The following is a 13,708-nucleotide window of genomic DNA, read 5'->3' on the forward strand; positions in this document are numbered from 1 at the left end:
TCATTTGAGGGGTTTTTTTTGTTTTTTTTTAAATAAATGAAATTGGTTTGGTATTTTAAGAATTCTGATACTTTTGTGTCAACCATTTTGGACCGTGGGAAAATCCTTTTTATACTGTCTTGAACCAGGATTTCCTTGTATGCTGACAGTGTGTCCAAAATGTTGTCTTTTAACAGGATTCTAGCCATCATGTCTATTTCGCCTCACCCCACTGGCTTCCTCTTTCTTTTAGGAGTCATTTTAGGGTGTTATCGTCTTTTAAACCCTCAAATGGTTTGCCACCCACATATATTTTAGATTTCATACACATTTATGCCCCCTTGAGGTATTTTGAGATCTGCAAACCAGCGGCAACTAATCTCGTAAACAAAAACAAGGCTAAAAACAAGTATTGCTTTTTTGCAGGACTGGTCCCCAAACTATGAAACAACCTACCTCTCCTTGTTGAAATGGGCCACACCTTACAGACCTTTAAATCCTGTCTTAAAACACAAACCTTTACTCTTTGGTTTTAACTTGGAATGAGAATTGTGCAGTCTCTGTCTTTTACGGTTTTATTAACGTGTTCTATCTGGATTTATTGTGTTTATTTTATTATCTTTTATTTCAGCATTGGTGCAGCACTCAAGGACTCTCCTATTTTTAAAGATGTGCACTACAAAGTGAGCTGAATGGCAGGATTCACCATTTTTTACCTTTATGTCTCAGCTCGGTGTACGACGGTCACGAACATGGCCTCTTCATGGACAAGCTGGATGCGCGGATCAGGAACCATGACAGGGAAATTGAGAAAATGTGCAACCATCACTTCCAGGGGTTTGTGGACTCCATAACAGAGCTGCTTAAAGTACGAGGGGAGGCACAGAAACTGAAGGTAAAAAAGGATGTTAAATGGTGCAACAGGACTGTTGATTCTGGTAACATTACTGTTAGTTAAACCCCCCCCCCCCTTCCTCTCAGAGTCAGGTAATAGACACCAACAGACATCTTCAGGATGATGGCAAAGATGTAAGTCAAACACTAACCCTTGTTTTTTCTGTTGGAATTGAACTCAGGATGTTTTCACACTAACTTTAATGTTCCAGCTCATCGGCTCTATGGAGGAGCTACAGCAGTGTCGGGTGCAGCAGAGAAACATCGCAAGCACCATAGACAAACTGACCCACTGCCTCCCAGGTAATGCTGTGGAACGGGTGTGAAGTACTCAGATTAGAGTTTTCGGTTGATACATTTGACTTTTAAAACAGATTTTTACTGTGATGTTAAAATTTCTCTGTTGTTGTCTTTGCTTGCCAGTCCTGGAGATGTACAGCAGACTTCAAGAACAGATGAAAGCCAAAAGGTACCATACAAATTCTGCGTTTAACACAAGTTTGTAGGAAATAGTCGAGATCAGCCATTGCTGAATAACAGGAATATGCCGTGTTCAGCCACTGGGTGGCGCCAAAGCCTTTGGGATGAAACGCGTTTCACCTCCCTCACTGTCTTTCTCTTTAGCCACTGCCCTCGGCCTGACCTGTAGACAGAAGTCTGGCTGGTCGTAAATTTGTCATTTGTTTGTGTGTTTTTCTGCTTCTCTCTGTCCTGCGGTTGCTTGGCTCAAGGAGAGCAGGGAAAGGTCAGCCAAAAGCGACTGCTCCTAGAGAGGGAAAGTGTGTGCATGTGAGAGAAAGAGAAGCATTGGCGTGACGAGGTTGGGGAATACTGTACTGCCAGTCATCCCCGAGTCGTATCTGAATGGACTTTTCTTGCACGTGTGTTTGTGTGTACTTGTGATGGAGTTTACCTTTGCCAGTTTCCATTTACACTTCGTCACATGTCAACCAGACACGTTTTTCTGTGAGTGCGATGGCATTTCTAGGGATCATTTTCCCCCATTTTTCCATACATTTAAGAGACTATGTGTATCTTAGGTACTACCCAGCGCTGCGCACGCTGGAACAGCTAGAGCGGACTTGTCTTCCCAAAGCTGGCCAGTACCGATTCTGCTCCATCATGTCCGAAAACATTCCCAAACTGAGGACACAGATCCGGGACACGGCCATGACGCAGTTGAGGGACTTCCTGGAGAGCATCCGAAAACACTCAGACAAGATCGGAGAGACGGCCATCAAACAGGTACGAGAGAGTTAACGCTAGTGCTCTTAGCGTGCTTCATTTTTGTCTTACATTGAGATTTAGTTGCCGTGTGCCCAGACTGCAGATGCTCGGGCTTTTGCACTGCTAGTAAAGAAGCTTGCTGTCGTTGCAGGGATGCTCATGAATATGCATAAAGGCACACACCCTGCTTTTCAACACTTGCCTAATATTGGTTCTTCTTGTAAAGGTCAAGGCCGTTTTAGCAATTTCTTCTTGATGAAAGGACCAATAAAATACTAAAATGACTAAAATACATTTGAAACATTACCATTTAATTAAAGAGAATCCTGTAAAGGTAACCTTGTCCTAGAATCAAAATTTATAGCTGTAGCAGATTTATTTTCAAACTCTTTTTTTTCTTTCCGTCAATTCAGAGGGGGAACAACTTTCCAGATACTTCAGCAAGGTCATTTCTGTGTTTCCCAGCATCGCTTTTGTTTATGGAAAATACATCTGTGGCCTAAATAGCTGATGTGCACGCTTCATGTGAAGTGAACATTTTCACATTTATTGAAATAAGCTGTGAAAATGTGTCAGATTTTCTCAAAAATGTTTTGTGTATTTCACTTTTGTCCCAGTCAAAGACTTTTGAGTGTTTGTTAGAGGTTTGCAGCTCAGTATTGCCATTACTGCGAGCGCAGTCGTTTTTGGTGTCACTTCTGTCCTCTAGAGGGCACCAGAGGACCATAATTCAATCATTTCTAGACTACTTGATTTTGCTTTTTAGAAACTTAGAAAATTCAAATACTTCAGTTACAAAAGGGATCGCTGATCCAAATATGAATATGATTCATTCAACAGCTGCTACAGTTATGACACTAAATAGCATTAAAGCAAGAATTTTTTTTCCCATTGGGTTTTCCAATCTTTCAAATGGGGAAATTGTGTCTAGGATTGGTAATTCACGGTTATGTTTGAAGCCAAAGTGCAGCCGATCATTTGTGATCGACACAAAACCTTAGCCCAAAAAAACACAAAGAAGGTTTGAACTGTCTAAATTTATTTTGGAGGTTGGAGAAACAAGGCCTAAACCTTTGTTTGCATCACTCAGGAGTGGAACAGCTTCTCGATAAATACTAAAATAAAAGATGCACTGTTTTCAACCTCGGTTCCACAACATGCTGTAATTGTTATTAGGAAAGAAAAAAGGAGGCAGTGCTTCTCCAGCTCCTCAGGCAAACACATTGAACTCTTTATTGACCCTTAGTTGGAGGGCTGTTGGACCACAATTTAAGAATCACTGGCATAGAATATCCAGCTGCAGTCACTAAAGAAGCTAACCGCTAACTCCTCCAACCACTAATTACAAGGGAGATTATGGAAACCCTCAAGGTTTCACTGGTCCCGATACAGGGATTATGTTGTTGTATCATCTTTGGCTCGGAGCATTCACACTTGATCAGAAGGTTTGTCTGCTTTCCTTTGTCCCTCTTTTGCCATCTTCTTTCCTTTGCATGATTTTTTTCTTTTTTTCTCGACCCCATCGCTGCATCTCTCGCCCTCTCAGACAGCACGTCTCGCTGCTGCGCTCTGTTCCAAATTAGCTCCCACTCTGTACCCGGTCATCATTATGGTTCTCTAGGCTGAGGATGTGAAAATAAATAGATCTGGGGAAAGTGGAAGGGATAAAGGGAGGAGACGAAGGAGAGCACGGTGGCTTACAATGGACCTATTGTCTACTGCCAGAGTCTGCCGAGAAGGAGAAGTGGAAACCTTCATGGGGACAGTGACGATAAGGAAAGATAGGGAGTTTGGAAAGATGTTTTAAATTATTGAGACAAATTTAGGATGGAAATGGAGAGAGAGAATGGAAGAGTAGTGAAGAAGCATACAGGACAGGCAGAAGGAAGGAAAGGAAAGGAGGGTAGAAAGAAGTGGTGAGGGGGTCAAAACGAGGGCCGTGAGGGGGTCACGAATCTGAAGCGTTCATGTACTACACTTGGTTGTGTCCTCCGTAAGAACAACAAACAAGTTATGACTTTTTAAAATGCATCTTTGTTTCCTCAATAATTGGAGCAGGTTTCCTGCTGTGACGCCCAAAATGAGCGTGGACATGAAATGGACGCGCTCAGAGCAGCGGGACAAGATGCCGAAAAACCGTCCGAAAATGGATTAAGGATCTCTTTAATAAGCCCGGCCTGTCGTTTGTTTACCTTCCTCTCCTGCACTCTTTCCACGCGCACTTCTTTGCCTCTGTCTGTCCGTCCATCGTCCCGCCCTCGCTCCTGTTTTATTTAGCAGAGTTCAACCCCAGCTTCTGCCGTGTCGTTGGTAGTTTGACACACACGGACTGAACACACTCTAATGGGAAACAGATTTTTTGGCTCTGTGAAGTAGAAGAAGATTGATTACCTGTATCTAGTTACTGTACACACACACACACACACACACACACACACAGCCCTGTGTGCATGTTGCAGGGATGTTGGAGGGCACTGGCTGTTGTATAGACTTGTCAGAGAGAAAATGGCCATTGTGTCATTGAATGTTGGTTTTTTTGTTTCATAGTTATATTATCAGCACAGGCTCGGTGAAAGCAATCCAAAGATCGTAGAAGATCGTAACCCATCGACGCGTTCAGAGTGTACAATTATGTCAAATTGTGTAAAGGAAACCTTGGGCTGCACTCGATGCAGTTCTAAAAAGCGCCCAGCGGCGGTGGTTTGTTCGAACCTTAAATCTATTTTCCAACTCTTCCCTATTTTTGCAACGGCTTGTCTCTTTCCCATTGTGAAGCACAAAACCGCCCGTCAACAAGGGGATCGCTTCCACTCGCAATTTTCGCCTGTTGCGACACGCAGGCCAAAAATACAGACAGAAGCCGGCGAGAGGCTTCCAGCGAGGCCACGCCGTGGGTATTTATGTCGGCCGCTCCTGTGGCGTCACCGCAGTTTCACGTCAGGTTAGTTTGAAAATATTTCCAGTCAATTTGCACTAAATGAAGTGCGGCGGATTCTAGTGACGATCTTTGGCACTTTTCCCTTTTTTTTGTGTTTGTTATCATCCTATATGACCCGTTTTTCGCGTGCGTGCGTGCGTGCGTGTGTGGGCATTAGATCAAAGATGGCATTGTGTTTTCCAGCATTACTGGCATTGTGTGCTGTTGGGTATGTGCATATCCGCCCTTCTACGAACACCAGTTTTTCTCATTATCGTTGCCATCAGTCGTCTCCAATCGACTATTTTTTGACATCCTTGTCGACAGATTTGGTCCCACGGGGAAATCTACGTGCCGGCGCCGGCGATTTCAGGAAACCTTCAAAGGGACCTGAGGCAGTTTTGGGCGTGGATGGAAAGATGCACTCAGCTTGGATCTATGAAAGTTCCCTTAATAAAAAGCTCTCCCGTCGCCAGCGTTTTAGCGACCGAGCTCGGTCGGACCGCAGGAAAAGCCTTCGGCGTTCGGCGAATCTTTGGCGTGCGGAGATATCGGCAAATCTCAACCACAGATACTTTCCCATGACAGCGGTGTCCATTATCACGTCTGTTTTCATCATGTATTGGATACTAAAACTTCCTGTTTGATTCTTTTTATTTTTAGTATTCCTGTGTGCGGCGGGAGCTGAATGCATCATTTCCCACGATGCTTTTCCCCCCATATACCGAAGTTACGTAGAAACCCTGCGGGTGGGATGTCACGAAGCTCTGCATTGTTTAGTCTGAAATGATCCCATATGGACTATTTTTCTTTTTATGCTAGCTCGTTTCAGGAAACAAAATAAGTAACAATAACAGTTTTACTCCTCTACTCTTCCACTCATCATGGCATTCATAAGGATTCGCCTGGCGTGTTATTTACTTTTTTGGGGTTTGAGACTTCGTCCTTCCTGTTCTTCCCTTCCTGTCTCGCCTCTGGTGTCCTTTCAGACGTTACGGTTAATCGCATTTATAGGCTTTAGCTGCGTCCACGGCGCCAAGAAGTGGCAGGTTTCACGCACAGTTTTAGCCGATAACCTCACTGCATCATCAGCGAAAGTGTGGAGGGATACGTGCCATCGATGTTTATGCCGTTCCACATCTGCATTGAGGGACAGTTCTCATTTTCCACGCATCCCTCTGTTACCGCTTTGACGCCATGGCAACCTGATGGTCTTTCTGTCTGTCTTTCAGGCCCAGTTGCAACGCTCGCTTGACAATTCCGTCTCCGCTCAACCCCGACCCCTGATTGGACGACGCAGTCGCAAAGAGGCGCGGATTGGTGGGAGACGTTCGGCGGCGTCAGGACAGGATCCCGGGATTCTGGATGTGGAGGACGAAGAGGAAGATGAAGTGAGAAATCTGCAGTCACAAATATTAAAGTGGCAAAGCTACTGTAACCTTTTCTGTTTTAGTTCATCTCAGATGAATTTTAGCAAACAGATGCAGGAGAACATGAAGCCCAAATCAATTCGACTTTGCTTTTAATTTTTAATTATTTAGTGCTACTTTCTCCTTCATGCTTCACACTCTTTCCTTCTTTCTTTATTTGCGTAGTTTCTGAACTTTGCTTTGATATTAATGGCAAAAAGAACCTTATTTAGAGAGATAATTAGAGCTTGGCAGATTTTGGAAGGTTGTGAAATATAGAGATGCAGCTTGTTGTGGTGAGCCTGTGACTAAAATGTGGTTTTTAAGGTTTCCCAAAACCAGCATGCATCTACCTGTGTGAACTGAGGTTGATTTGACAAAAATGAGTTTGAATTGTTCACCAGCTTCAAGATCTTTTAGCTCTTTCAATGACTATATCAGACAGGATAGGTGGTGCCTGAACATGAGGTGCACGGCAGGAAATTCACCAGGAACACGCTTGCAGACTGTTCAAAAGCAGAATTTTAAGACTTTCTGTCATTGCTACAAATGAACACAAAGCCTTTTGGCAGTAAACGTTTGGAGTCGTTCCTCTGGGGATCCGACGTCTTTCTTGTCGCAGCTCTTGTTGTTTCACACTCAAGGAAAAGGCAAATACAATGAAGAGAATAGGGATGAACTTGTAACCCCTCTGCTGCTATTCTGTTTTTAAGGTCTCTGTCGTTCCCTTGGCTTATTTATGTCCTGTAAACTTGACTCAACCCTCTTCAACGGAAGACCTTGACTTGAACAAAGGCCTGACCCCCGCGACCATCGACGTTATTATCGCATTGGCGCCAATGGCTGGCATCGCCGCCTCACGCCATCCCTGCCATGTCTCTTCCTTTCCTCTCCTCATTTACAGTCCTTTGTGCTTCTGCATCCTCTTTGCTCCCCCCCCCACCACTTTAGACATTTGTGCATCTTTGACACTTTTCCATCATGATTTATTTCCATTCTATATGAAAAAGGAGTGTGATGGAGATTTTTAATTTTAAGGAGAAATCCAGATTTTACAGTCTCACTGAAAACCCCATCTCTGATTTTTTCACTTGGTTTTCAAGCAAACATAAAACACAGAACTTGTTTTGTTTCACTGCAGGTCCCAGGTGCTCCTGATTTGGTCGATTTCTCTCCAGTTTACCGCTGTCTGCACATCTATACTGTGCTGGTGAGTCACTATTATTATCATTTAAAAAAATTTTTTAGTCTGATTAGTGTTTATTCCTTTTTTTTTCCCCCAATAAATTGATCTGTAGCCACTCCAGCACATGTAGATAAGGTAATAAACTAACTCTCACTCTAATTTATATTGGTTTAAACCACCTTCAATATTTTTACCCTGACTTTGACCGTTTAAAATTGTACGACACTGTGGGGAATCGGTCTTTTGTGATGAAGACGGCACATAATGGTCAAAAGGTTGAGTGGACATAGATGTTTTAGAGATTGGACGAGGAGCTGAGACATGCAGGACGCTCATATTAGAGCTCTTTGTCCTCTGCATCACGATGAGCCAGCAAAGGTGGTTCAAGCAGAGGTTCAAAGCGTCTCCTAGATGGCCCATTGTGCATGTGTTCTGGGCATGTCTAACGTGGAGAAGACCCTTGGGCTGACCCAGTACATGCTGGAGGAATGCCATTTCCCATCTCGCTCCGAGGCAGTGTTCTCCCAGACGAGCTGGAGGAAGCGGCTGGCTTGTGGGACTAGACTGGGCTTCCTCCATAAAATTGCTATTCCCGCTACAAGACTGTAGATTCTTGTTTCATTAAAGAATTGGATTGTTTAACCTTCCGTATTCCCAATGCACTTCAATTGTATGCTTCCGTGAGTAAAATCTCCTTTTAACAGTATTTGTCTTGAGCACCCTCAGAAGATCAATGGACTTTCCACCTTAGAGTGACCTCAAACGTTGAGCAGCTGGGCTATAGCACTGTTATAGGGAAAGCCAGGGCTTTACCTTGGTATGTTTTCTAATCTCTGATGACATTTCATGGTCGTTTTATGATCGAGACCAGTAAATTTACTCCGTATAGCTGGAGATCGGGCAAGGTTGACAGTCATCTCATGGTATACATTATATGGCCATTATGAACTAGCCCTGAAGCAGGTTTGTGAACGGAGCAATATGTTGCAGTAAGATGAGGCCTCTGGATTAAGCCTGGCTGTACTCCAACCAGAATGCTGCAGCATGGGGGTTTAGTGTGTGTCTCATCTCATTTCTAGCGAAGGCGACACGGGTGGAGGTGTTGACTGGGCCGTGACTGGCTGAGTAGCACATTCGAGGTCTGTGTGCACTAACAGGCTTGTTCGTTCTGTGACCGGGCCAACGTGGCCAGAGGGCTGGCTGTTTTTGTTGAGTTAGTGTGTGTGTCTGGAGGGGGGGCTCTCTGGCAGAGGTACAGGAAGTGCATGAACTTTGACAGGAAGGAGAAAATGAACAGGCAGAAAAAAAAAAAGAGATGGGGGAGTAAAAATGGAGAGTGAGGTTATCAAAAGGATAAAAAGGGGCAACGAAGGTATGATGAAAGAAGAGGTCGAAAGAGTTGAAAGGAATTGGAACGGAAAAACGAAGAGAGAACAATTGGAAAATAGGTTTTATGAATCCTTTGTTTTGGGTGTTTTTTAACTTTGAGGAACTTTTACTGGTCTGCAGTTGTTTTTTGCTCACAACCACTTCAAGGAGTCCCATGGAGTTCAAGTAAACAAGCAAAAGCTGGTTTACATTCAGGCTTACTTCAGTTTTATTTTTCTGTAAACCTTTGCAAAGCCAATCATTAAGTACATCATACATTTTTAAAAGTAAATAACTTTATCCAGCATTCACGTGTGTCCCCTTTTATACATTTATAGTTATCTTATTGGAGCTGTATTTATGCTTCTTATGAAAACCAAACATTTCCTGTTGACACTGTTTCACATTAAAACATTCTACACACTGGCCTTTTTGTGAGGCGACCACTGGAAACGATGTGTGTTTGGTTGCTGACCACAATTGGTTATCGGTCAAGCGTGACAGCTACAAGACATGACAATTCTGTGCACTGATTTTTTTTTTTTTTTTTGACCAGCGTTTCAATCAAATCCCACTTGATCCACAAGTTGCCTTCTGTTCTTTATTACTGCTGGAGAAAATCCGACCACAACTCAGCCCAAACGGAGAAATTAAACTAACTTACCCGCAAACCATTTTCTGTCCAGTTGAAAAGCACTATATGTGCTCTGGGTTCAACATTTTTGTATATTAGTTGTATGTTGAAGGTAGAATCAGGTGGGGAAAAATATCCTGGTCCAGCTTTTCCTTATGTTCACAATTATGGTAAAAAGAGTAAAGTGTGTTATCGAACTGAGGGGGGAAAGATAGAATGAAAGTGGCACATTAAAGGGAAAAGACAGGAAGAAGAGTGAAGAAAAGAACAAGTATGAGCAAGCAATGGTAATCCAAGAGGAGCAAGGGTTAAAGGTCATGGCAGCAGCCTTTACAGGAAGGAGAAGAGAGAGGGAGAACCAGCCACGATACGATAAAGAGTGGGATAGGGCGAAGGTCAGTGTGAGGTTAAAAGGGGCAAAAACAGGAAGATGCAGGTTCAGACATCAGAGAGTGGCAGATAAGAGAGGGGGGGGTTGACGGCAGCTGTACAGGGGGTGGAAGAGCAGGACCAAAGGAGGGAATGATGGAGAAGGGGAAAGCAGCATGTTCTGCCTCAGGAAGGTGTTGAAAGGTCTGACCTCTTCACCTGTAAGGTCACTTGTTCTCTAATACACACACACACACACACACACAGTTTGTAAAATGAGAATGACTTGTGCACATATAACTTTCATTTATTTTTCTAGTAAGACTGGATGTGTCGTGTGGATTTTTCTTCCATCCATTCTCTACTTTTTTCCGTCTTTTTCCTGTACCGAAAGCGCACAATTTTCCAGCCCTGGTCGAGCACCTCCGTACTCGAACAATCCCCCTTTGTTGCACTTGCACATGTAGCGCGTGTTGACTTGTGATCAACGTAAACACAGGCCGCAAGTCCAACACGCCGAGGAAAGGGGTAACAGCTGGTCCATCACACTGGTCCAACTGGGAGTTCTGAGCTGCACCAGAGCCGGGCAGCTGGAACGCATATGGCTTTGCTAGCCAACATATTTTACATTTTTGTGGAAGAGTTGAGTCTTTTCCCTTTGAGGTGAAGTGAATTCACACTAAAGTTATGCAGTGTTATGTTTTTCCATCAGTTCGCATTTTCCAATTGGTTGGTTAATCTGTGGTATGTCGAGGTAGCTGGAATAGATTGCCATTAAATAAAGAGGACATTAATAGGCTAAAGAAAAAGGTTTCAAATTTCAAATGGTCCACATAAAAGAACGGACATCATGTTATTCACACCTGGGTTTACAGTCCACCGTGTGCAACGTATCAAAGCATTTAAGTCATTTTCTTTGCCTCTGGATGTGAATTTTTTTTCTCCCTTTCTTAAATTTCACATCACATGGCACTACAACACACACGCGCGCGCACGCACCGCTGCCCCGTGTTTCATCGATCTGGGGGCAAACAAGCATTATATAACGAGTTCATGGCCGGTTGATGGCGCTTGCTTGTTGAAAACACATTGTTCATCTGCGAATCTAAAGGGGAATTAAAACAGTTTGGTTGCCTCCTAACATCACCCGAACACATTCAAAGAACCCGGTTCAGCTGTTGATCTGTTGCGATATTTTCCTTCCACTGCCTTCAAGCTGTGTATAGAACGTTGATAGGTATGTTTGACTGCATGGTGGATGTTTTTTTCTTTTTTCTTTAATTCCTTATAAACAAAACTAATGTCACCCTCTATTTTTATTCCTCTTATCTCACTACATCCTGTGATAATGATGGCAGGGACTGGCCACCACCAGCCTGTAGATAACTGGGCTGCTGGGTAAAGGCTTGGACGCTGTTATCTGTCTAGTCCTCAGTTATCGTCTGAGTCTAAGAGATTCTGCGTCCTGGTTTCCACCATAGATAGACCACGCATTTCTTCTCCACTGACAAAAAGGAAGGGAACGGGGAGAGGTTCTGTGTAATGGAAGAGAGATAGGAGGCAGCCGAGTTTAGAGAGCTGCTCTTGTCTTTGCGTGTGGGCTCTTTTTTGGTTTGATGTCAGACAAGAGACGCCAAACAAAACTGAACAGCAACCAGCGCTCATCATGAAACACAGATGCTGTATCTCTTGCTCAATTTCACGTGCAACTTTTTTGCTACTTCAGCCATTTTCTGGTCTTAAAGTTTGGATTTTTATGTTAATAACTTCATTTTCCACTAGAATAAGCGACAGGGAACCGCCTGAAATATTTGGCAGCATGTATGTGTGCTGTCAGTGACTCACATGAGCTTCACGTCTTTGGACCACCTGCTGCGTCCAGTTCAATTATGATATATAATCTTAGTTTCCCTTCAATTCAATGTGTCAGTTTTTCTTCTTGTAAATGGAGGCACTTTGAGCAAATTTTCAGTTGGCAAAGTCTGCCAGTAAAGCAAACGGCCGTGGATATAAATGAATAAAAGGGAGCGTAAATGCGGTGAGGGGGTTTCAGAAACCCCCGCGCTCTATCATTTTTCACATATGTTTTCTTTTCTTGCCCATTTGGAATGTGAAAATACCTGCAGTCGGTTTACAAATGGGTTTTGCCAGCTTTACGTCACCACTCCAAACTTGATCCATCCACCCATCTGTCCTTCTGTCGGTCCATCCATCCAAACCTATAATTTGTCTTTTAGGGTTTGCGTGATGTGTTTGAGAACTACTACAGAAAGCAGAGGAGGAAACAGGCTCGCCTTGTGCTGCAACCCCACTCTAACATGGTATGACCCCGCACCCTCACTTTTATATATTCAATGAGGCTGCCGCACCGCTAACTGCACCTCCCCCCTCCCTGAACCCATCACGTGCACATGTGCAATCCTTAATCAACCATTTATTAGGCTGAGAAAAGGTAGGTCTTTTAACTACAAACAAAAGCAACAGTAAACGGTTGTTTTGTAGTTTTGATCGTGTAAAAGTTTATATTGTTTAACGCCTGTTTTCACGTTTCAGCATGAAACCCTGGAGGGATATAGGCGGTACTTCAATCAGATTGTTGGGTAAGACACCAAAATGATATAATCTTTTGTTCTATAATCCTTTTGAATGCCAGCGATCGGTTCAGTATCATGGTACTTTGGCTAAAGACTGATCTACCAGTCTTTACATCTCCTCTCAGCTCCAGTCTAATACTTCATCTCCTGTTTAAGTCATTTCATCCTCTCCTCACTATTGAAGTAACCATCCAATAATTGTTAAAGCTGTGTTTCTTGGCAAAAGATTCACTGAGTGAGCAAAAGCCTTATTTTAAAACAAACATTTAAAAAGACCCCATACACCTGAACTTAGGGTGCGTCTGACTAGTTGACTTGCTTTAATCCATCCTTCAACTCTTCTTCAAGCCTTTCCATTCGCACCCGCCTGCCCCCACTTGTCTTTTTCCTCTCATCCAACACCCCATCCTGGTCTTTCTCTCTCTGCCTCATATATGCAAACTGATAGAGTGAATGTGATTGGTGGTTGGCTCATTGCTATTTTTCCTTCTGCCTGAGAACACTGCATTTGCTTTGCCTGCAAGTCAGACATCCCTTTGTCCATTCGCCTGCTTTTTTTTCCTTGCACCATCCATCCATAAATGTCAGCGAGATTCTACATGGCAGAAGTTTGATTTGAACCTGTTTCAGTCGTCCTTCTTTTTCTATGCTTGGTTTAGTGTTTCATTTCAGTAAAAGCAGAAGTGGTAGAAAATAATGTATCTGGAAAGAGTCGAGTCTATCAAAAATTCCATCACAGCTTATTTACACTCCTTGATAATGACAAAAAGAAAACTAACCGCGCACAGCCGTGCCACAGAGACGACCACAGTGCGGCTTATTGCGGTCTGGCAAGTCTCAGTGGGCACTGGTTTGAGTGAGATGTGTTGTCAGGAGACATAAACCAAAGTCACTTTGCAGGCAATTTGATCCGTTATACAGTCAAGAGTGCAGCACTACACGAGTTTCAGGTCCATTGCTGAGACATCAACAGCTTTTTAATGCTTGGGTGGGTGAATGCCCAGCTGTCATGGGTACTTGTAAATGATTTTTGAACAGGATAGCCATGGCTGTTGGTTTGGAAAAGCTGTCAGAATCCAAAAGGCTGTGCAGCTGAATTCCCTGGGTTCTGGTGTATTGATTGAAGAGCTG

General features: G+C 43.4%; 1 protein-coding gene across 2 annotated transcripts in view; it reads left to right on the plus strand.

Annotated features, from left to right (window-relative positions):
- Window positions 1-13,708, plus strand: part of exoc6b (exocyst complex component 6B) — a 45,974-nt gene that overhangs the window by 2,255 nt on the left and 30,011 nt on the right. For both annotated transcript variants that reach the window (XM_029839702.1, XM_029839703.1), the window contains exons 2-10: window positions 709-874; window positions 961-1,008; window positions 1,086-1,176; window positions 1,297-1,342; window positions 1,914-2,118; window positions 6,250-6,408; window positions 7,568-7,636; window positions 12,221-12,304; window positions 12,537-12,583. In XM_029839702.1, coding sequence (XP_029695562.1) covers window positions 709-874; window positions 961-1,008; window positions 1,086-1,176; window positions 1,297-1,342; window positions 1,914-2,118; window positions 6,250-6,408; window positions 7,568-7,636; window positions 12,221-12,304; window positions 12,537-12,583 — 915 coding nt within the window. The remainder of the gene's footprint in view (window positions 1-708; window positions 875-960; window positions 1,009-1,085; window positions 1,177-1,296; window positions 1,343-1,913; window positions 2,119-6,249; window positions 6,409-7,567; window positions 7,637-12,220; window positions 12,305-12,536; window positions 12,584-13,708) is intronic.

Source organism: Takifugu rubripes, chromosome 8 (assembly GCF_901000725.2).
Source record: "Takifugu rubripes chromosome 8, fTakRub1.2, whole genome shotgun sequence".
NCBI lineage: Eukaryota > Metazoa > Chordata > Actinopteri > Tetraodontiformes > Tetraodontidae > Takifugu > Takifugu rubripes.